Here is a 21921-nt window from a genome sequence, read left to right as displayed (position 1 = left end):
GGGAGGGAGGGAAGAGAGAATGAGAAGGAGGGAGGGAGACAGAGCGTGGGTTGAAGGAAGGACAGTGGAAAAGAAGGAGGAAGGAAAGAAAGAAGGAAAGTAGAAAATAAGGCAGTGAGTTGGTGAGAAGGAGAATTAGAGAAAGAAGGGGAGGAGAGAGGAGGAAGAGGAGGGGAAGGAAGAGAGAATGAGAAGAAGGGAGGAAGACGAGGAGGGAGGGATGAAGTAAAGTGGAAAAGAGGAAGGAAGAAGAAGTACAGAAAGAAGGGGAGGAGGGAAGAGGAGAGGAAGGGGGAAAGAAGAGAGAATGAGAGAGGATGGAGGGACAAAGGAAGGAAAGTAAAAAGAGGGAGGAAGGAAGGAAATAAAGAAAGTAGAAAAGAAGGCAGTGAGCTGGTGAGAAGGAAAAGTAGAGAAAGAAGGGGGAGGAGGAGGAGGAGGAGGAGGAGGAGGAGGAGGAGGAGGAGGAGGAGGAGGAGGAGGAGGAGGAGGAGGAGGAGGAGGAGGAAGGGGAAGCCAATTCTCCCCAATTTCAATCCTCAGATATGTGGAGACTGATTTGCGTTTGTGTTGAGGTCACCAGGACTAATGTCCAGCATAAACTCCTACCTACGGTCTTCACTTGAAGGTCTTCAGCCTTCCTAGTTCGAACCCTTTCTACTCAGTCCCAAAAGAAGCTCATCTTGAGACCCTTCCTCAGAAGATGAGCAATTCCTTCAACCTCTGGAGAATCTTAGACGGTATCTGATGGAGAACTGAAGTCCATCTTGATGGCGGACACTCCACTGGCACTTGGAAGTTTGAAACCAACCCAGACCAACCATCAGAATCTAACACAACACCCAATTCGCCTACTTTTTGAACAATTCCATCAATTCTCTTGGGGTTTTTTCCCCTCCCCGAGTCCTATCAGATGACTCTGGTGTTGTTGACAGTTGTTTGGGTTTTTTTGTTGTTGTTGTTAGGTTGACCTTTGATACATGTCACTCCAAATCAACCGAAGAGACAATACAGTACATTCGGTGCAATGTCTGGATACACCAAGTGCTCAGAACAAACAAGGAAAGGTCCATGTTGATCACCACAGATGAGGTGGGAATTAGGGTTCAGATGTTTCTGACATCCCATTTCACTTTGTTGTTTCAACAGTTGAAACTCCGTTTTCTTCTCTTTCTAGATGTTTTCAATTTTGTTCCCTTGAGTCTCCTACTCAAAGGATAGACTGACTAATAAATATCAGAAGAACGGAGTTGGAAGGGCCTTGGATATCTTCAAATCCAGCCCCGTGCTCAAGCAAGAAACCCTACACCATTTCAGACAATTGGTGGTCCAATTTCTTCTGGAAACCCTCCAGTGATGGAGAATCCACAACTTCTGGTGGCAAGTCGTTCCACTGGTTAATTGTCCTCACTGTTAAGACATTTCTCCTTAGTTCTAGGTTGCTCCTCTCCTTGATTAGCTTCCATCAACCTCCCTTTCTCATCTCCTGTTTGTGTAGCTTGCAAACGACCTTCCACTTTAGTGAAATCTTGTGGGAAAGATTCAGGTAGTCCTTGAGTTATGACCATAAAGGAGCCCTGACTTTCTATTATAAGTCATGACGGTCACAAGTCAAGGCCACGCACCATTTTACACCTTTTGTGTGTGTGTGGTTGTTCATTTCTATAGATGATTTTTTGCAAGGGAACCTTGCTGGAAACTGGCAGAAAAGAAATGACACAAATTGTGGTTATGTGATCACCATATGTTGCAACTGGTTGTAAAAGTGAGCTGGTGGCCAAGCTCCCAAAATGTTGTTGGTGTGTTTGTGTGTGTGTGTGTGTGTGTGTGTGTGTGCAGCTGTGGAAACTCTGGAACAGGGTACACTAAGTAACTTCTGGGTGGCCTGTTACAACTTCAAATAATTGATAAGTAGATGGTTAATAAGCGAGGACCATTTGTGTGTTTCAAAAGACTTTTTTTTAGGTGTGTGATCTTCCCACACAAAGATCAGGTCGATAGATGCACCCTTTTAATTTTTAATTTTAAAAGAAGAATTACGCAGGAAACATGGCTGCTGAAAAGGAAGCCACTATTATCTGACATCGATATTATTTTCACAGCCAGCCATGAGCGACCAGCAACACCACTTTGAGGAAAAGATTGATTTTCTTTCTACAGGTGCAATGGGTAAGAAGATCCACCAGAGGGCCGAATTGTTGCTGCTCTGTCCCACCAAACCACCAGAGGGCAAACGTTTACCTCTTTACACACATGTCGATGGAGATTCTCCGTCATTCCAGGTCCTGGTTTGTCTCAAAGGAGGTTTTTTCCTAAGAGGCAACTAGCCTTTTTTGGTTTTTCCTTTGAAGACGTTTTGCTTCTCATCTAAGAAGTTTCTTCAGCTCTGGATGGTGGAGGATGGATGGATTTATACTCCTTGCAGGCAGCTGGTCGTTTGCATCCTTTTATAGACAGTCGTTGAGGCCGCTTGGCCCCTCTCTCAATTGAGTGGGGGGAGGGATATACGACCTCATCTATCTCCAGTGTACAACACGGTCTTTTCAACAGATCCAAGGAGGCTCCACACTCACTTGCACCCCTCAGGTGACCCTGAGGACACCAATAAACCTCCAAGTGGCCTTAATGACCCTCTTAAAAAGATGCAAATAACCAGCTGCCTGCAAGGAGTCTAAATCCTTCCATTCCCCACCATCCAGTCAGAGCTGAAGAAGCTTCTTGGAGGAGAAGTGAAACCTCTTCAAGGGAAAACCAGAAAGTCGAGTGGCCTCTTGGGGGGAAAAAAGCCCCTCGGGGACTCTTTACGACAGTGGCCCCAACCTTTTTGTGCCGCGGCCCGGTACCAGCATCAGCACGCATGACAAGGCAAAGCGAGCGGCGACCGCCAGCCAGCCGTCCCCCGCTTCTCCCGCCACCTTCAACTCCTCCTTTGTACCTTTGTCGATGGGCTTCGCTCGGGACGGCTTCGGGACGGTCGCTCGCTCGCCTTGCCTTGGGTGCTGAAAGAATCCTCGCGCCTTAGTTTCGTTCAAGCCCCCTTCGATGAAACTAAGGCGCGAGGATTCCTTCAGGACCCAAACGCCACTTTCCAACCGGAAAAGCTCACCTGGAAGCACTTTCTCGTCAAACAAGATGGCGGCGCCCAGCAAACCGGCGGCCCGGTAGGGAAATGTTCCACGGACCGGTGCAGTCCGCGGCCCAGTGGTTGGGGACCCCTGCTTTATGACACACATTTTGGGGAGAGAGAAATTCCCTGAGGATGGGCTCCAGCGTAGATGGACTTCAGTTCTCCACTAGATAGGCTACCTTCTAAGATTCTTCTAAGAACTTGGAAGACCAAATCTTTAGTCTTGGTGACTGACACAAACTGGATTCTACACTTCTTTAACTTCCCTTTATTGGAGGGATCGCTGAACTGAGCCAACAGGGGGCGCTCCTATTTCAGACATTGGGTATATCCGCCCTTTTTCTTTTAAGGTGCAAATGCCAAAGTAGGACACCAGGGGGCAGACCTTTCCCATTGTTTGGGAAAGCTGGGAAAGGAAGGGGAGGGAGGGAGGGAAGGAAGGAAGGAAGGAAGGAAGATTGAGGGTAAGGAAGGAAGGAAGGACAGGAAGGAAGAACAGGAAGGAGGAAGAAGGACAGGCAGATAGGAAGGAAGGAAGGAAGGAAGGAAGGAAGGAAGGAAGGAAGGAAGGAAGGAAGGAAGGAAGGAAGGAAGGAAGGAAGAAGGAAGGAAGGAAGGAAGGAAGATTGAGGGTAAGGAAGGAAGGAAGGACAGGCAAAGATAGGGAAGGAAGGAAGGAAGGAAGGAAGGAAGGAAGGAAGGAAGGAAGGAAGGAAGGAAGGAAGGAAGGAAGGAGGGAAAGGAAGGAAGAGCAAGAACAAAAAGAGAAAAGGGGAAGAAGGAAGAAGAAAGAAAAAGACAGAGAGACTCATACCAAGGCTTGCTAGATTCTATCTGTAGGTGCTTTAGGGTGGTATTATGCGCCCCAAGACCTGCATTTAGTATTTTTTTTTTCCAGTAAGAAGAATCCACAAGGAACATTCAACCCAACGTGACACAAAAAAATCTAATTTTATTGATAAAGAAAGTATAATGCTCACATATTCTTTACCAGCATTTGTAAAGAATCAGCAATTTGCATCCCTTTGCAGAAATATAGATTTTTTTTTCCCCAAGCAGAATTTTCTTTTCTTTCTCTTACATTCTTTCTTTCTCTCTCTCTCTCTTTCTTTCACATATGTTGGGGAGCCAGGAAATCCTCCACATAGACCTCTCCCTTGATGCTGTAGCTCAGGGACCTCCAGTATATGAGGGGGTCCACAGGAGAGATGCTGTTCCAGATCAATTTAACCGCCACAGGCGTTAGAACCCGGGCCCACATGTGGACATCCGACATCTCCCCCACGAAGGATTGGTTGAAGTCAAAGCCCCCTCCGAAGCTGTCTTGGTCTTGGCCCAGCACGATGGAGGCCTGGGGGCTGATGCTGTAACCCTTTTGCAGGCCCAGTCGAGGGAGAGGTTCTCCGTTGAGCCACAACTGGACTAGCCCACTGCTGGAGTCCCACGAAACACAGATGTGGTCCCAGCTGGGTTTCTCCTTCAAAGGAACGTTGAAACTTACATCTTCCCCACCAACGTAAATAGAATAGTCAGTGTGGGAGAACCTGATAATCAGAAAATCGTTACTACTTGACCGGGTGGCGTAAGAGAAGAGGCTGTACGGACGGGACAGGAGGGTGTAGTATCTCAAACAGACAGTCAGCTCTTTCAAGGTTTGCTGGTTGGAGACCTGGAGATCCACAACGGCCGTGGCCGATGATGCTGGGAATACAAAGACCTTGTTCCAGAGATCTAGAAGGAGACAAAAGAGAACCTGGTCAGCCGGACACCAGCCTTGTAGAGCAGGGTTGAACATCACAGGGCCCGTTTTGCCCAGCACAGGGGTTGGCAACCTTCAGCACCCAAAGATCCACAAAGGTCCTAACCGGAAGCCCCCCATTCAATTCTGGAGCTGACCGGAAATCCGGTTCCCTCACCATAGAGCCTCCTCCTAGTATGGCACCCTTTTCCCTCTTCCTGTCCTACCCGAAGACCCATCAATTGTGGCGCCGACCAACGATAGGGAACCGCAGCAGAGAGATGAAGGAGCCACATGTGGCTCCAGAGCTGCAGGTTGCTGACCCCGGCCCAGCACAAAGTAAAGCAGAGAAGCCATCAAATTAAGTTCACTGGCCTCAATTTTCTAGGGGGTCTTGAAGAAGATGTTCCTCTCAGTTCAAGTACAGGCAATGGGAGAACTTTCATGCATTGGTAACTCCTAGGGTGTAAGGGCCAAGCATGAAAACAGGCTGAGCTGAGGAAGGAAGGAAGGAAGGAAGGAAGGAAGGAAGGAAGGAAGGAAGGAAGGAAGGAAGGAAGGAAGGAAGGAAGGAAGGAAGGAAGGAAGGAAGGAAAGAGAGGGAGGGTGGGAAGGAAGGAAGGAAGGAAGGAAGGGAAGAGAGGGAGGGTGGGAAGGAAGGGAGGGAGGGAGGGAGGGAGGGAGGGAGGAACGAAGGTGAAGGAAGGGAAGGAAGGAATAGAAAGGAGGGAGGGAGGGAAGGAAGGAAAAGGAGGGAGGGAGGATGGAAGGAAGAGAGGGAGGAAGGAAAGGAAGGGGAGGGGAGGAAGGAAGGGAAGGAAGAAATGGAAGGAAGGGAGGAAAGGAAGGAATGGAAGGAGGGGGAAAGGGAAGGAAGGGAAGGAAGGGAATGGAGGGAGAGAGGAAGGAAGGAAGGAAGGAAGGAAGGAAGGAAGGAAGGAAGGAAGGAAGGAAGGAAGGAAGGAAGGAAGGAAGGAATTGGAAGGGGAAGGAAAGAAAAGGGGGAGGAAGGAGGATGGAAGGGAGGAAAGGAGGAAGGTCAGAAGGAAGGAAGAAGGAAGGAAGGTACAGGAAGGAAGGAAGGAAGGAAGGAAGGAAGGAAGGAAGGAAGGAAGGAAGGAAGGAAGGAAGGGGATGATGAACAGGAGTTCAGATCCCTCCTTACTCATAGAAACGCTACTTGGGCTTTGGCTGAAGCCACCTCAGAAGGATCTTGTGTGGAAACCAACCCCACAGCCTGACCATTTGATGTTCTACATGACCAACAAGCTCTACCATGAACAGAAGATCCAACAGCCCAACTGAGGACCATGCCAATGAAAAGATCAGCAGATTTCACCCAGCTTCTGGAGACCACAGGGGCCTCCACGGACAGGCGGAGCTGCTCCAACATGGTTTTAAGCCCCACCTTCTTGGCTGAAGGATCCTGACAGGCAGGCGAGGATAAGAAGGACAGAAGGAAGGACGACCATCTTGGTGGACAGTGGAGGAACCAGCTGGCCGCAGGAACTCTTGTTCTGATGTCCTTGGGCACGGACACCCAATCCCCTCTTTAAATGGTGAAACTCTGGGAGGTGGCTTGCGTATTTCTGTTGAACTCAGGACAAACGGGAGTATTGACCGCGAGTTTCTTCCTTAGACTTTCCCCGAAAGACTATTTACACTGCAACGTGTTATTCTACTGTACATAAGGTGGTTACTTAACTACTGCATGTGTGTAGAGATATATTTAGGGGCTCGGTTTTTATTTTATTTCGTGTGTTTTTTTAAAAAAACTGATTAGATGCACAATCAAAATAGTTTGGAGGGACCTTCCGTTGAGTTTGGCTTCACCCTCGGACGGGTCTGGGTGGCTGTTCTTGGGGTGTCCAGTCTGGGAAGTTCCTTTGAAGGTCAGAAAGAGAGGAGACCAGGGGTGTCCAGAATTGGAGCCCACAGGTCTGGCCAAGGTTGGACACTCCTGGTCTGGAAGGCGATGGGTGGAGAAAGAAGGGGTGGCTTAGGTCTTTCGAAGGCAGGAAGGAAGGAATTGGAAGGGAAAGGGAAAGAGAGGAGGGAGGGAGGGAAGGAAGGAAGGAATTGGAAGGGAAAGGGAAAGAGGAAGGAAGGAAGGAAGGAAGGAAGGAAGGAAGGAAGGAAGGAAGGAAGGAAGGAAGGAAGGAAGGAAGGAAGGAAGGAAGGGAAGGAGGAGGGAGGAAAGGAAGGAAGGAATTGGAAGGGGAAGGGAAAGGAAAGAGGAAGAAGGAAGGAAGGAAGGAAGGAAGGAAGGAAGGAAGGAAGGAAGGAAGGAAGGAAGGAATTGGAAGGAAGGGAAGGAAGGGAAGAGAGGAGGAGGAAGGAAGGAAGGAAGGAAGGAAGGGAAGGAAGGGAAGGAAGGAAGGAAGGAAGGAAGGAAGGAAGGAAGGAAGGAAGGAAGGAAGGAAGGAAGGAAGGAAGGAAGGAAGGAAGGAATTGGACGGAAGGGGAAGGGGGGAGGGAGGGAGGAAAGAATTAGAAGGGGAAGGGAAAGGAAAGAGGAAGGAAGGAAGGAAGGAAGGAAGGAAGGAAGGAAGGAAGGAAGGAAGGAAGGAAGGAAGGAAGGAATTGGAAGGGGAGGGAGGGAGAGAGGTAGAAAGGAAAGAATTGGAAGGGGAAAGGAAGGGAAAGGGGGAGGGAAGAAGGAAGGAAAGAAGCAGGGAAGCAAGAAGGAAGGAAGGGAGAAAGGGAAGAAGGAAGAAAAATACAAAGAGACTCATGCCAAGGCTTGCAAGATTCTATCTGTCGATACTTTAGGGTGGTACTATGGGCCCCCAGACTTGCATTTAGTTTTTGTTTTTTTACCCAATAAGAAGACTCCCCAAGGAACATTCAACCCAACATGACGCAAAAAGCTACTTTTATTGATAAAGAAAGTATAAAGTTCACACATTCTATACAAGTACGGATTACCTGCCTACAATTTGTTAAATGGCTACTTGAGCCCTTTGCATCCCATTGCAGAAATATAGATTCCCCCCCAAAAGAAATTTTCTTTTCTTTTCCCTTTTCTTTTCCCTTTTCTTTTCTTCTTTTCTTTCTCAGATGCAAGCATTTTGGGGAGCCAGGAATTCCTCCACAAAGACCTCGTTCTTGATGGTGTAGCTCAGGGACTTCCAGCTAACCAGAGGGCCAGAGAGCTCAGCGTTATTGCTGGACAATCTAATCTCCGTGGGGGTCAGCACCCGGGCCCACAGGTAGACCTCCGACATCTCCCCCACGAAGGATTGGTTGACGTCAAAGCCCCCTCCGAAGCTGTCCTGGTCTTGGCCCAGCATGATGGAGGCCTGGGGGCTGATGCTGTAACCCTTTTTCAGGCCCAGTCGAGGGAGGGCTTCTCCGTTGAGCCACAACTGGACTAGCCCATTGCTGGAGTCCCACGAAACACAGACGTGGTCCCAGCTCGGTTTCTCCTTCGGGGGAACCTTGAAATTGACCACTGCACCACCCACGTGAATGGCGTACTCGTTGGGTTGGCTCTTGTAGATCAGGAAATCGTTGTCGCTGGACCGGGTGGCGTAAGAGAAGAGGGCGTACGCACGGGGCAGGAGGGTGTAGTATCTCAAACAAACGGTCAGCTTGGTCAAGGGGAGCTGGTTGGAGACCTGGAGATCCACCACGGCCGTAGCAGTTGGTGCTGGGAACACAAAGGCCTTGTTCCTGAGATCTAGAAGGAGACAAAAGAGAACCTGGTCAGCCGGACACCAGCCTTGTAGAGGAGGGTTGACGTCCCACGGCCGTTTTTTGCCCAGCACGAAGTAAAGCCAAATTAAGTCATCCAGCTTGGAATGGCTGACTCTCTTGAAGAAGAGGTTCTCTTCTCCATTCAAGGACAGGGAATGAGGAGGACACTCCCAGAGATCTGGGCGCCAAGCAGGAGAGCAGGTCTCAAAGTCCTAAGTTTCTTCTGCTTAAGTTGAGGGAGGGAGGGAGGGAGGGAGGGAGGGAGGGAGGGAAGAGAATGGGAGGGAGGAGGGAATGGGAAGGAGGAGAAAAGGAAGGGAGGGAGGGAGGGAGGGAATGGGAGGGAGAAAGGAGAATAACAGATTTACAGAATAACAAAGTTGGAAGGAAGGAGGGACGGAGGGAAGGAAGGAGGGACGGAGGGAAGGGAGGGAGGGAATGGGAGGAAGGGAAGGAATGAAGGAAGGTGTTCAGCCTCAATTTAGTTTGGTGGTGCAATCGTATGAATTCAGTTTGTCAGAACCTGACAGAAGGAAGGAAAGAAGGAAGGAAGGAAGGAAGGAAGGAAGGAAGGAAGGAAGGAAGGAAGGAAGGAAGGAAGGAAGGAAGGAAAGGAAGGAAAGGAAGGAAGGAAAGAAGGAAGAAAGGAAGGAAGGAAGGAAGGAAGGAAAGGAAGGAAAGGAAGGAAGGAAGGAAGGAAGGAAAGAAAGGAAGGAAGGAAGAAAGGAAGGAAGGGGAAGGAAGGAAGGAAGGAAGGAAGGAAGGAGGGAAGGAGAAGAAAGGAAGGAAGGAAGGAAGGAAGGAAAGGAAGGAAGGAAAAGAAGGAAAAAGGAAGGAAAGGAAGGAAGGAAGGAAAAGGAAGGAAGGAAAGGAAGGAAGGAAGGAAGAAAGGAAGGAAAGGAAGGAAGGAAGGAAGGAAGGGGAAGGAAGGAAGGAAGGAAGGAAGGAAGGAAGGAAAAGGAAGGAAGGAAGGAAAGAGATGGTGGACAGGAGGTAGGTCCCTCCTTACTCATGGAGACTCCTTACCTGGGCTTGGGCTGAACCCACCTCCGAAGGATCTTGTGAGTAAATCAGCCCCCAACTTACAAGCTGATATTCTACCTGGACCTACCAGCTCGGCCATAAACAGAAGGTCCAACAGACCCTCTGAGAACAACAGCAATGAAAAGCTCAACAGAAGCTCATGCCGCTTCTGGAGACCACAGGGGCCTCCACGGACAGGTGGAGCTGCTCCAACACGGGTTTAAGCCTCACCTTTTTGGCCGAAGGATCCTGACAGGCAGGCGAGGATAAGAAGGAGGGAAGGAAGGACGACCATCTTGGTGGAGGGTGGAGGAACTGACTGGCAACAGGAACTCCGGGCGCCAAAGTCCGTGGGAGCAGAGCCACCTCCTCCTCTTCTCAAGAGCAAATCAACTCTTCGAATGCTGAAACCCTTGGACATTCCTCAGATATTTCTTTTGTACTCAGAACAAAGAGGAATATTTACCGTCAGTTTCTTCCGGGGACTTTCCCACTAATACATAATATATTAGGTAACCATTACCTGTGCAGAGGTATTTCAGAGGTTCCATTTTGATCTGAACTGATGAGATGCACCATCCCAATAATTCCGTTGAGTTTGGCTTCACCCTCGGACGGGCCTGGGTGGCCGTTCTTGGGGTGTCCTGGGTGGGAAGGTTCCTTGGAAGGTCAGAAAGAGAGGAGACCAGGGGTGTCCAGAATTGGGGCCCACAGGTCTGGCCAAGGTTGGACACTCCTGGTCTGGAAGGCGGTGGGTGGAGAAAGAAGGTCTTTCAAAGGCATTCGACCTTGGGTTTGGGATGCTCGGCCGTTCAAACATGAACAGAGGTCATATTTCCATGTCCTAGCTGGCTGTTTTGGGGCCCAAATCCTTTCCTAAGGAGGGGAAGGTGGCTTTGAGGAAGGGGTTCCTCTCAGTCCAAGGACAGGGAAGGGGGCAAGCTTGAATCCCACACTGGACAGGTGGAGAGGTTGGGGGTCAAGCATGAGAACAGGCCAAACTGTTGGGGTCAAGCATGAGAACAGGCCAAAGGGAGGGGGAAGGAAGGAAGGAAGGGAGGGAGGGAGGGAGGGAGGGAGGGGAATTGGAAGGGAAAGGGAAGGAAAAGGGGAGGGGAGGAGGGAGGGAGGAAGGAAGGAGAATTGGAAGTGGGAGGGAGGAAGGAAGGAAGGAGAATTGGAATTGGAAGAAAAGGGGAGGGAGGGAAGGAGGGGGTACGGGGAAGGGGTTGGAAGGAAGGAGGGAGGGAGGAAGTAGAATTGGAAGGGGAAGGAGGGAGGGAAGGAAGGAGGAAGGGAGGGTGGAAGGGAGGGCGGAGGAAGGAAAATTGCAAGGGGAAGGGAGGGAAGGGGTAGGGGGAAGGGGTGGGAGGGTGGAAGGGGGAGGGAGGGAGGGAGGAAAGGGAAGGGGAAGGGAGGGAGGGACAAAGAGGAGACACTGGGAAGAAGGAAGGAAGGAAGGAAGGAAGGAAGGAAGGAAGGAAGGAAGGAAGGAAGGAAGGAAGAAGGAAGGAAGAAGAAAGAAAGAAAGAAAGAAAGAAAGAAAGAAAGAAAGAAAGAAAGAAAGAAAGAAAGAAAGAAAGAAAGAAAGAAAGAAAGAAAGAAAAGTCCCAGAGAGAAAAACAAGAAAAGGAGAGAAGGAAAGAAGGCAGACAACTTGGTAGGAAAAGGAGAAGGAGGAGAAGGAAGGGGATTACAGTTATGCACACAGTTATGCAAATCATAACATCTTTCCAATTGCTTTATGACTGTTCACCGTACAGAGTCCCTTCCTTGAGCCAGGCAGCTGCAGAACATGAAGGAATGAATGACCTTCATCGACTGTGAACAGCAACGCAACATGTACAAGAAAGCCACAAGGCAAAGGAACTTTGGACGTTTCATTTTTTTATTATTATTGTTTTCAATGCAACATCTCCATTTCTTTTTCTTTTCTTTTTCTTTAAGTTGGGCTGCTCCTCCAGATTAGCTGCCGGCTCTTGGAAGCATTTTACGCAAACCCACCACGGAGGGGCTTAACCACAACGTAACCTTTGATCTGGAAGGACAGAGCTCTCCAGCTAATGAGGGCTTTGGCTGCAAAGACATTCTTTCTCAGTAAAGTCACTTCTTGGGGTGTCAGCACCCGGTCGAAGAAGTACAGATCGGTGAGTTCCCCCACCAGAGACTCTTTGCTGTCAAACCCACCCCCCATGGTATCTTGATCCTGGCCCAGGACGATGGACGCTTTCGGACTCACGGCGTAACCTTTCCCGATTCCCTTCCTGGGTAAAAGGACCCCATTCAGCCACAGCTCCACGATCCCCGTGGAAGACTCCCACTCCACGCAGGCGTGTTCCCACCCGCAGGTGGAGGCCGGGGTTTTAAAGGCCACCTTGGACCTTCCCAAATAAAACTCGTACTCGGTGGGGCTGGCCCTGTGGACGAGGATGTCGTTGTCGCTCGCCGCGGTGGCGTACGAGAACGTGCTGTAGCCCCGCGTCAGGTCTGTGTACACCCTCTCGCAAATGGTGAAGCTGGTCAGGGGCTTCTTCAGGTTGGCTTCCAGCACCACGTGCGCCGTGTTGGAGGCCTCCGGGAACACAAAGACGTGGTTTTTGAGATCTGCAGATGGAAACATAGACAATAAGTTGAACTGCCGGCAAGAGGGGAGAGTTGAGCTGTGCGGGTAACACGCCAGTTTGCCTCTCGCATGGCCCAGTTTCAAATAATAAACCAATGTGGGCCGTAGCTCTCCACCATTCAGATAAACAGTCTTTTCTGAAAAGTGTTGAAGCACTCACAACTTCTGAAGACAGGCTGTTCCACTAATTAATTGTTCTCACTGTCGGGAAATTTCTCCGTAGTTCTAGGTTGCGTCTCTCCTTGGTTACTTTCCATCCGTTGCTTCTTGTCCTGCCTTTTTGGTGTTTTGCAATATAGTCAGGGGTGGGATTCAAATGTCTGAACAACCGATTCTGTGGGTGTGGCCTAATTTGTGGGTGTGGCTTGGTGGTCATGTGACTGGCTAGGCATGGCTTGTATATAAATATTATAAATATTTATGTAAATATTGCATTTTTTAATTTAAAAAAGAGCAACTTTTACCTAAAACCAAGGCCAAGCAGGCAGGCAGATTGAGTTGCTCGCAGAATCATAGATTCACTCAGAGATCTACCTTTCTGCAATCTGCTATCTGAATCTGCACTGAAAAATAGAAGCTTCAGTCCTAAGGAAGGTTCAGCTCTGCTTTTAGATTAGCTAGAAAGCAAGAAATCCAATGATTTCTGGCACAGCAGAAGAGCTGATGCCTGAGGGGGAAAAAATAGCAACTTACCAAACGCAGGCACGTTTGATGGCACACATGCCAGGTAAAGAGTGAGTGGGCAGGGAGGCGGGGGAGGGGCGGGACCAGCCAGTGGCACGATTTGCCAATTCTCCGAACTGGGCAGAATCTTAACCACCGGTTCTATAGAACTGGTCCGATCAGGTAGAATCCCACCCCTGAATATAGTTTGACTGCCTCGTCTTTGTAAAGGTAAAAATTCCCTCGTGCTAGTCGCTCTACGTGCTTTGGCAAAGCCAAAGAGCCACCGCTGTCCAAAGATGTCTCCCTGGTCATGTGACCGGCAGGAGTAAACGCCGAAGGAGCATGGAACGCTGATCCTTCCCACCAAAGGGGTCCCTATTTTTCTACTTGCATTTTTTTTAACGTACTTTTGAACTGCTTAAGTTGGCAGAAGCTGGGACAAGTAATGGGAGCTCATTCCATTCTGTGGCGCTAGGGATTCGAACTGCCAAACGGCTGACTTTTCTGATCGACAAGCTCAGCGTCTTAGCCACTGAGCCACTGCGTCCCTACTCTCGTCTTTGTAGGAGCCCCTCAAATATCGGAACAGTGCTATCCTGTCTCCCCTAGCCCTTCTTTTCATGCTGTAGAAAGTTAGCACCCACCTCCCTCCTAGAAGAATGAAATATTCTAGGAAATATTAAAAAGGGCAGAATATTATATTTCCCTGGATGAGAAAAGGAAGCATGTTTTTAAAGACGAAGAACAGACATTTTGGTGCCTGTCTATCTATGAAACAAAAGAACTTCAGCTCCGGGGTGATTGGATTATCCTTCAGGGCAAAGCCATGCAGACACGACAGGAATTGTTCTTCAATTGCATCAGCCCAAGGTTCAACCAAACATAAATCAGACAGAACTACAAAGTTAGCTATGATCCCTGCAGAGCCCCATGGAGTCTGACAGCAACCGATAGAATATATGTTCTTGCACAGGAACAGGAAGCTCAAGGGCAAGGTCCAAGAGAGGGTATAAATCACCCCCTCTCTCTACTCCATGTGTTCAACTGCATCCATGTTCATCCATAAACCATCTTTCCATCGGCCTCCATGTTTCCAGTGTCTTTCTCCCCACTTGGAACTGAACCCAAATGGATATTTCTTCCAACGACACTACTGGACCTAACCCAATTCCTGCAACCATTCTCCGCATGCTTTTACCTCCAGGCCCTTAATCATTCTCGTTGCACTTCTCTGCACTCTTTCCAAAGTCTCAACATCTTTTTTGTATGTTGTGGTGGCCCAAAACTGGATGCACCACAATGTGCAGCACCCCAAATGCAACTGACCTCTCCGGGAGGGGGGGTAATCTCCTATTGCCAAGATGCCACTCACCTTGTTGAGCCAAAGCTCCCAGCAAAGTGCAGAGAATGAAGAGAAAGGGACGCAGGCTTTCCATGCTGAAAAGCTGGTTAAGCACGGATCTCTTCTGGATCGATCTGTTCCCCAGATGTCTCTCGTCTTCCAACGACCTCTCGCGCTTGTGTGTATCCAACATGCATGTGTGAAATTTATACTTGCTTGGAGGAAAAACACAGCCAGATTATCTTATCTGGCTGGTTCCAGCAGGGTATTTTTAAGAACCTCAGAAGTGAATTTCATGTTAAGCGACATTCCTCATAATTCTATAAAATGCTCATTTTTTTTTTATCCATGGCGCCAACAAAGCCGCTTGCAATATAAAACCACATTTTTTTCTCCTCTACTAACTTGTTTATAATCTGGTTAATCGGTTTAAACTATTTGGCTTTTTTTTTTTTAAAAAAAGAATTCTATTCCTTGTAGATAAAGGGTTTAGCGGCCTGCGTCGTTTTATTTATCTTTGCTGATTTGTGATAAAATGTTTCTTCACTTGAGCCTCCCAACAATTTAATGGGAATTGTATAAAATGCGGGTCAGGGATTGCCATAAAGATAAAACCAGAAGGTAATGCGCACACCCCCCACGCCCTCCACACATGCGTGCGCAATCCCCACCCACTCCTGCTGCCCCCTTACCTCACAACTGATTTTCGGCCAGTTTGAGGCCTTTTTCAGCCTCCAGAGGAAGGTTTCTGCAGGTTTTGCAGGCCGAAAACTAGGCCTGTTTCATCATTTCCGTTATTTTTGGAAAAACAGGAAGTGACGAAATGGGCCTAGTTTTTGGCCTGCAAAGCTTGCAGAAGCCTGCAGAAGCCTTCCTTCCTCAAGCTTTTGGGAGGCTGAAAAAGGCCTCAAACTGGCCAAAAATCAGCCGTGAGGCACGCGCATGCCCAGTGAGGTAAGTTTGCCTGCAGCTCACGTGCCGGCATGAATGGCTTTGCATGCCACCTGTGGTGTGCGTGCCATAGGTTCGCCATCACGGATCTAGTGTATCATTGCACCTCGTTCTTGTCGGTGGTATTGCTATTTCTGTGCTGATCTTTTCCAAAATCCTATATCAGTCATTCTACAGAAGAGGTAGTCCTCGACTTACGACCACAATCGAGCCCAAAATTGACGTGGCTAAGCGAGAAATAGGGTCCAGTGAATTTTGTTCCGTTTTACGGCTTTTCTTGCCACGTCCGTTAAGTGAATCCCCGCCATCGTTAAATGAGCCACAGGGTTGTTAAGTGAATCTGGTTTCTCCGTGGACTTGGCTTGTCCAGAAGGTCGCAAAAGGGGATCATGTGACCCCCCCAGGACTCTGCAACCATCATAAATGCAAGTCTATGGTTAAGCATATTCGAATCTAAATCACGTGACTATGGGGAATGCAATGGTCAAAAGTCCCTTTTTTCAGTGCTGTTGTCATGCCCTTATTGGAGTCTGATGCTGAAGGGGAGATTGAGCAGCTGACAGGGAGTGGGAGTGTGGCTCCGGTGGCTGTGGAGGAAACTGGGGAAAGGCACAGTCCAGGGCCATCCCCTCTTCATCCTAGGGCGCGCAGGGAGGAACAGAGAAGGGAGCAACATGGGTGGCATGGCTTATGGGGGAGGAAAGGGCCCTGATTCCCTTCATTAACTGCAGCTGGAAGAACAGGATATAAGAGGGGCGTTTGCACACAGCTCCCTTGCTGGAAGCAAAGCGTGCATTATCTTTGTCAAGGCTTATCTGGGTTTTGGCGTTCTCCCAACTGTGGGTGTTGCATTATCCTTTGAAAGTCTGCAATTTATCATCCTGGCCTGCCGTGTTAATTACTTCAGTGTGGTTTGTGTTGTTGTTTTTTTATTTCTAATTATCTTTACTTTAGGTTCGGACTGTATCTCTTTCCTTCGTAGACTGTTTTATGGAAGAGTTTGATCTCCAGCCGAGGATAACTGGACATTGGGGCCAAGTTGGAGGCATTAAAGGGAAATTATTCTATTTTTGTGACTTTGTTATTTTTGTGTCATGCCCCGGGTCATCACAGCTAACTTCGAACGGTCACTAAGTGAACCCATTGTAAGTCGAGGTCTACCTGTATTCTTGGGGTACTTTTTCAGCTGGAAGAAATTAAAAGAAACATTCAACGTAGCATGACTAAGCGGCTAATTTTATTGCGAGGAGATAGATATCAATCGTGATCTACTTCAGCTATTTGCAATACATTGCAAAACTACCCACTTTTTTCTCCATTGCTTTCTTTTTCCCCCCTATTTTTCTCCTTTTTCAAACTTTTCAGAAACTCAAGAAACCTGGTGCAGAGCCTCTTCCACGCGGACATCGCCCCAAACCGTATAATTCAGGGCTTTCCAGCTGACCAGAGAATTCGGGACCTCATTATTTTTCTTTACCAAATTAATTTCGTCAGGTTTCAAGACTCGCAGCCACATGTTTACATCTGCCATTTCCCCCACAAAGCTTTCCCTCTTCCCCCAGGAATCTTGGTTGTGCCCCAGAAAGATGGTTCCGTTTTGGCCGATCTTGTAACCCGGTTTCATTACGAAGCGAGGGAGGAGTTCGCCATTGTGCCAAAAATAGACCACTCCACTGGTGGAGTTCCATGCCACGCAGATGTGCTGCCACTCCGAAGTTAACACCTTCCGAGTCACAATAATCTGTGTCATCCCACCTATTTGAAGGTTGATCTGGCTGGGGTTGGGCTTGATGATCTGGAAAGCCTTGCTGTTGGGCTTGGTGGAGTAAGAGAAGAGGATATAGTACTTGGCCTGGAGGGAGCTAAACCTCATGCAGACGGTGAAATTCGTCACGGGATCGGGAATGGAGGCTTTCAACTCCACGGCGGCCTTCTTGTTCGCGGCCGGGAAAACGAAGACCTTCTTCTCGAGGTCTTCTGGAAGGAAACAAAAGGCTTCTCCATTAGCAAGACACCTGCCTAAGATTGGGGAGTGGGAGAAATGAAGGAGAGCTGCCAGCAACACACAGATGGACAGATAAGAGGCGTTTGAGCCCTGAGCAAGTAAGCGGGAAAAGCTATCGGACAAATTCCCCCCTGTTTTGACAAGGGTCAGGGCGTTGATTAGGTGCCCCAGCCATTATTTCTTTGGATCCAGAAAAAATAAGCACACCAGCTTTAAGAATAGAATAGAATAGAATAGAATAGAATAGAATAGAATAGAATAGAATAGAATAGAATAGAATAGAATAGAATAGAATAGAATAGAATATTGGGGAACGAATAGAATAGAATAGAATAGAATAGAATAGAATAGAATAGAATAGAATATTGGAAGGAACAGAATAGAATAGAATAGAATAGAATAGAATAGAATAGAATAGAATAGAATAGAATAGAATAGAATAGAATAGAATACAGTATAAATATAAATACAAATACAATAAAATACAAATACAAATACAATGCAATGCAATACAATACAAATACAAATAGAGAAATAGAATAGAATAAGAAATAGAAATTAACAGAATATAATAGAAACAGAAATTGAGGAATAGAATAGAAATAGAATAGGAATTAAGAATAAAATAGGATAGAATAGAATACTAGAATAGAATAGAAATAGAGAAATAGAATAGAATAGAATAAGAAATAGAAATAGAAATTTGAAAGTATAACAAATTTTAAGATAAAATGTGGAACATCTCATATAAAATGATGGAATAAATAGTTTAGTCGTGGATGATTAATAACTGATAAATATATAAACATATGTTAGTTTGACAATGTGAAGAAATTGTGAGTAAATGACTACAAAAGTATAGCACAAAAGACACGTAACCAACTGACACACTGTATGTATATAAAATGGAAGAGGATTTTATGTTTTTGTATGTGTATGTTTGTGTTTAAAAATTAAAAAAACTTTATCTACAAAAAAGAATAGAAATGAACAGAATAGAAATAGAGGAATAGAAGAGAACAGAACAGAATTGTTTATTGGCAAAGCATGATTTGGACACACAAGGAATTTGTCTCCTGTACAAAAGCTCACAGTGCACATACCTTACAAGCCACAAGTGATAAATTATGAACAGGACCATAATCTGATTATTGGTTATTATTGGTTTCAGAACACCTGCCCAAGATCTGGTGAAGGAGAGCTGCCAACAACACAGTGGACAGGTAAAAAGGAACTTGAGCCTTGAGCAAGAAAGGAATGTGGGACAACCTGCCTGACAAACCTTAACTGTTTTGCCAAGGGTCGGGGAAAGGATCCGGTGCCCTGGCCGTGGGTTCTTTTCGATCCAGAAAGAATAAGCCAATAAAGGGATTTATAGCTCTATTATCAGCTCAAGCAAACAGAATTAAAAGCAGAAGGTAAAAAGCAAGCAGGATGGGCCAATGAAAAGTTCAGCAGACTTCAACCAGCTTCTGGAGAGCACCGGACCTTCCACGGACAGGTGGACCTGCTCCATACATGGGCTTAAGCCTTACCTTCATGGCCGAAGGATCCTGACAGGCAGGCGAGGATAAGAAGGAGGGAAGGAAGGAGGACCATCATGGTGGATGTGGGAGGAACCGGCTGGTCGCAGGAACTCTTGTTCCGATGTCCTTGGGCACGGAGTTGTGTCCTCCTTGCAGGACCAAATCACCTTCTAGAATGATGACACCCTCTTGAAGTTAAATTAGAAGAAGAGGCAGGCTGAGCTGCCCCTTCTGTTTTCCCAGTTGCCCCATGAATGAAAGGATAACATTTTTAATCAGGACTCAATCAACCATCCGAATAACTCAATTGATCGATCCACAGATAAATGAACAAACGCCTCATAATCACACCAACTCAATGACATTGATCTGATGTTTTTCTTAACTCTAAAACAAAGGCAGTTATTATGCATAATTGCCATTCTGGATCCCTGCCCAGGATATTCTTATCTTTCCCATGGTTTTTTTCCACGTCAAAACATCACCCTTCCCTTAACTGGACCCATGTCAGATATGTGGGTTCCACGTGTCTACTCTGAAGCATTGATGATGTTGAACAGCTTTCCCTCGGAAGTTGTGGGAGCGCCATCGCTTGAGACTTTCAAGAAGAGATTGGGCTGCCATTTGTCAGAAATAGTGTAGGGTCTCCCGCTTGGGCAGGGGGTTGGACTAGATGACCTACAAGGTCCCTTCCAACTCTGATTATCTGTTATCTGTTATCTTCACCAGCTAGGGAATTCAGGGTGATGGTGTCCAGAACGTGGTCTTCAAGATCCAAGATTCTCAGCTGTGGTCATGTTGACTGAGAATTCTTGGAGTTGAAAGCTACTCAGGTGGAGTTAGCCACTTTGGTGAAGGTTGAACTAAAAAGAGAAGCTGTAACCCTACAAGGTAGAAGGTAAAGGTATAATTAAGTAAAATATGGCTTCCAGAGCTGACAACAGCTCCGTTAGCAGGACCCCTGCCAAAGATTGGGTAGTGGGAGAGACCAAGGAGAGCTGCTAACAACACAATGGACAGATAAGCGGCGTTTGAGCCCTGAGCAAGTCAGGTGGGAAAAGCTTTTTGACAAGTCCCACCTGTTTGACAAGTGACAGGGGGGAATTATAAGGTGCCCTGGCCATTATTTCTTTTGGATCCAGAAAAGTTCAGCAGATTTCACCCAGCTTCTGGACAGGTGGGTTTTAAGCCTCACCTTTTTGGCCAAAGGATCCTGACAGGCAGGCAAGGATAAGAAGGAAGGAAGGAAGGAAGGAAGGAAGGAAGGAAGGAAGGAAGGAAGGAAGGAAGGAAGGAAGGAAGGAAGGAAGGAGGAACCGGCTGTTTGCAGGAACTCTTTGGCTGATGTCTTTGGGTGATGAGCCGTGTTCTCCTTGCAGGGTCAAATCAACTCCTCAAATGAATGACGCTGATGTTTCTTTTGAACTTAGAACAAGGGGCAGGTTGAGCTGACATTTCTGTTTCCCCAGTTGAATGGGTTTCATTTAATCAGGACTTAATCAACCACCCTAATAGTCTGTCAGTCTGATTGATGGATCCATAGATAAATAAACAAACATCTCAAGTCACTTGTTGACATTGCTCTGATATTCCTCTTTAACCTCAAACAAAGGCAGTTATTATTCAGAAGCTCCGTTTCTGGATCCTTGGCCAGGATATTCAAGTCACGTCAACTTTTTGACCGTATCCAATTGTACGCTGGCTTTTATTTTAATTCATTTTGACGCTCACTTTTATTTTAATTCAAGGGAGTTCACATGTCTCTCTCTTCTGGCGGAGCTGCAACTTAGGACGACAGTGGAGGCCAGAATTTACGTGGCTAAGTGATGCAATTCACACCCAATTTTTAATTTTTCTTTTTTTGGCTGTCATTGGTACGCAAATTAGGCAAGAAAAACCAAAAGTACGCCTATAGACTGGGTGAAACCAGGCTTAATAGCAGTACCTGGGAGAGGGACCTTGGAGTCTTAGTGGACAACCAGTTAAATATGAGCCAGCCGTGTGTGGCGGCAACCAAAACAGGTGGAACTCTGAGGAGGCTGTGAGTTCGATCCTTGGTAGAGCCAGATATTTCTCTCTTTGGGCACACTGAGAATTTATCTGCTGTACAAAACTCCTCATTGGCAACAGGAAAGGCATCCGGCCAGTAAAACACTCTGCTAGCTCCATTCAGTTGCCTGGACTCCACCCTCGCAAGGGATTATGGGATCGTTACAAGATGATGATGATGTAACAGAAGAAAAGTTGAAGAAGATAAAAGAAAAAGACGACCCAGGCTATTTCCAAACTTGGGGCTTGTTTTATCAATGGTTGCATAAAAGAGGTAGAAATTAGGAACTCAATAAGTATGTAAACTATGTAAATGAATTGACTCAGGCAGTATGCTGTTCGTTAAGCACATGTTGTATGCAAAGAGAAAATAAATAAAAAATATACACTGCTCAAAAAAAATAAAGGGAAAACAAAAATAAGACACCCTAGATCTGAATGAATGAAATATTCTTATTAAATACTTTGTCCATTACATAGTTGAATGTGCTGACAACAAAATCACACAAAAAATATCAATGGAAATCAAATTGAGCAACCCATGGAGGTCTGGATTTGGAGTTACACTCAAAATTAAAGTGGAAAAAACACTACAGGCTGATCCAACTTTGATGTAATGTCCTTAAAACAAGTCAAAATGAGGCTCAGTAGTGTGTGTGGCCTCCACATGCCTGTATGACCTCCCTACAATGCCTGGGCATGCTCCTGATGAGGTGGCGGATGGTCTCCTGAGGGATCTCCTCCCACACCTGGACTAAAGCATCCCCCAGCTCCTGGACAGTCTGTGGTGCAATGTGGCGTTGGTGGATGGAACAAGACATGATGTCCCAGATGTGCTCAATTGGATTCAGGCCTGGGGAACGGGTGGGCCAGTCCATAGCATCAATGCCTTCGTCTTGCAGGAATTGCTGACACGCTCCAGCCACATGAGGTCTAGCATTGTCATGCATTAGGAGGAACCCAGGGCCAACCGCACCAGCATATGGTCTCACAAAGGGTCTGAGGATCTCATCTCAGTACCTCATGGCAGTCAGGCTACCTCTGGTGAGCACATGGAGGGCTGTGCGGCCCCCTAAAGAAATGCCACCCCACACCATTACTGACCCACTGCCAAACTGGTCATGTTGGAGGATGTTGCAGGCAGCAGAATGTTCTCCACGGCATCTCCAGAC

At 47.1% G+C, this 21921-nt stretch overlaps 4 protein-coding genes and 1 long non-coding RNA gene across 8 annotated transcripts; 1 reads left to right on the top strand and 4 right to left on the bottom strand.

Moving 5' to 3' along the window:
- Positions 1–4058: 4058 nt before the first annotated feature.
- LOC113426511 (C-reactive protein-like) lies at positions 4059–6469 on the bottom strand. 2 transcript variants are annotated; one of them, XM_026688879.2, is made up of 2 exons: positions 6274–6469; positions 4059–4858 (listed from the first exon to the last, which is right to left on the bottom strand). In XM_026688879.2, exons 1-2 carry the CDS (start codon positions 6335–6337, stop codon positions 4239–4241), a joined length of 684 nt encoding a protein of 227 aa, XP_026544664.2. In that variant the 5' UTR covers positions 6338–6469; the 3' UTR covers positions 4059–4238. The 2 variants fall into 2 exon arrangements, with proteins under 2 accessions (XP_026544664.2, XP_026544663.2); XM_026688878.2 differs by lacking the exon at positions 6274–6469 and adding an exon at positions 6141–6209.
- Positions 6470–7870: 1401 nt separating this feature from the next.
- Positions 7871–10027, bottom strand: LOC113426515 (serum amyloid P-component-like). Its single transcript, XM_087943576.1, has 2 exons — positions 9819–10027; positions 7871–8547 (listed from the first exon to the last, which is right to left on the bottom strand). Exons 1-2 carry the CDS (start codon positions 10006–10008, stop codon positions 7922–7924), a joined length of 816 nt encoding a protein of 271 aa, XP_087799702.1. The 5' UTR covers positions 10009–10027; the 3' UTR covers positions 7871–7921.
- A 1439-nt stretch (positions 10028–11466) lies between these two features.
- LOC113427260 (serum amyloid P-component-like) lies at positions 11467–14567 on the bottom strand. Its single transcript, XM_026689730.2, has 2 exons — positions 14249–14567; positions 11467–12191 (listed from the first exon to the last, which is right to left on the bottom strand). Exons 1-2 carry the CDS (start codon positions 14409–14411, stop codon positions 11578–11580), a joined length of 777 nt encoding a protein of 258 aa, XP_026545515.2. The 5' UTR covers positions 14412–14567; the 3' UTR covers positions 11467–11577.
- A 1936-nt stretch (positions 14568–16503) lies between these two features.
- On the bottom strand, positions 16504–19966 carry LOC113427266 (C-reactive protein-like). Of its 3 annotated transcripts, none has more exons than XM_087943579.1 (2): positions 18710–18949; positions 16504–17146 (listed from the first exon to the last, which is right to left on the bottom strand). In XM_087943579.1, exons 1-2 carry the CDS (start codon positions 18774–18776, stop codon positions 16539–16541), a joined length of 675 nt encoding a protein of 224 aa, XP_087799705.1. In that variant the 5' UTR covers positions 18777–18949; the 3' UTR covers positions 16504–16538. The 3 variants fall into 3 exon arrangements, 2 of the variants coding, with proteins under 2 accessions (XP_087799705.1, XP_026545521.2); XM_026689736.2 differs by having other exon boundaries at positions 16504–17143; positions 18710–18934; XR_015745354.1 differs by lacking the exon at positions 18710–18949 and adding an exon at positions 19896–19966 and having other exon boundaries at positions 17044–17146.
- On the top strand, positions 17143–18787 carry LOC148129508 (uncharacterized). Its single transcript, XR_015745357.1, has 2 exons — positions 17143–17272; positions 18346–18787. It is a non-coding gene; the product is annotated as an uncharacterized LOC148129508 (long non-coding RNA).
- Positions 19967–21921: the final 1955 nt, after the last annotated feature.

This window comes from Notechis scutatus, chromosome 14 (assembly GCF_049901735.1).
Source record: "Notechis scutatus isolate UNSWTSFEM ecotype Mainland chromosome 14, rNotScu1.2, whole genome shotgun sequence".
In the NCBI taxonomy this organism is placed as follows: domain Eukaryota; kingdom Metazoa; phylum Chordata; class Lepidosauria; order Squamata; family Elapidae; genus Notechis; species Notechis scutatus.
This window is presented reverse-complemented; position numbering and strand designations above follow the sequence as displayed.

Coding starts and splice junctions, on each gene's coding strand:
- LOC113427260 (XM_026689730.2), bottom strand. CDS start 14,411: ATGTTGGATACACACAAGCGCGAGAGGTCGTTGGAAGACGAGAGACAT. Junction 12,192..14,248: donor GGGAGCTTTGGCTCAACAAG/GTGAGTGGCATC, acceptor TTCCATCTGCAG/ATCTCAAAAACCACGTCTTT.
- LOC113426515 (XM_087943576.1), bottom strand. CDS start 10,008: ATGTCCAAGGGTTTCAGCATTCGAAGAGTTGATTTGCTCTTGAGAAGA. Junction 8,548..9,818: donor AGGATCCTTCGGCCAAAAAG/GTGAGGCTTAAA, acceptor GTCTCCTTCTAG/ATCTCAGGAACAAGGCCTTT.
- LOC113427266 (XM_087943579.1), bottom strand. CDS start 18,776: ATGATGGTCCTCCTTCCTTCCCTCCTTCTTATCCTCGCCTGCCTGTCA. Junction 17,147..18,709: donor AGGATCCTTCGGCCATGAAG/GTAAGGCTTAAG, acceptor GTTTCCTTCCAG/AAGACCTCGAGAAGAAGGTC.
- LOC113426511 (XM_026688879.2), bottom strand. CDS start 6,337: ATGGTCGTCCTTCCTTCTGTCCTTCTTATCCTCGCCTGCCTGTCAGGA. Junction 4,859..6,273: donor AGGATCCTTCAGCCAAGAAG/GTGGGGCTTAAA, acceptor GTCTCCTTCTAG/ATCTCTGGAACAAGGTCTTT.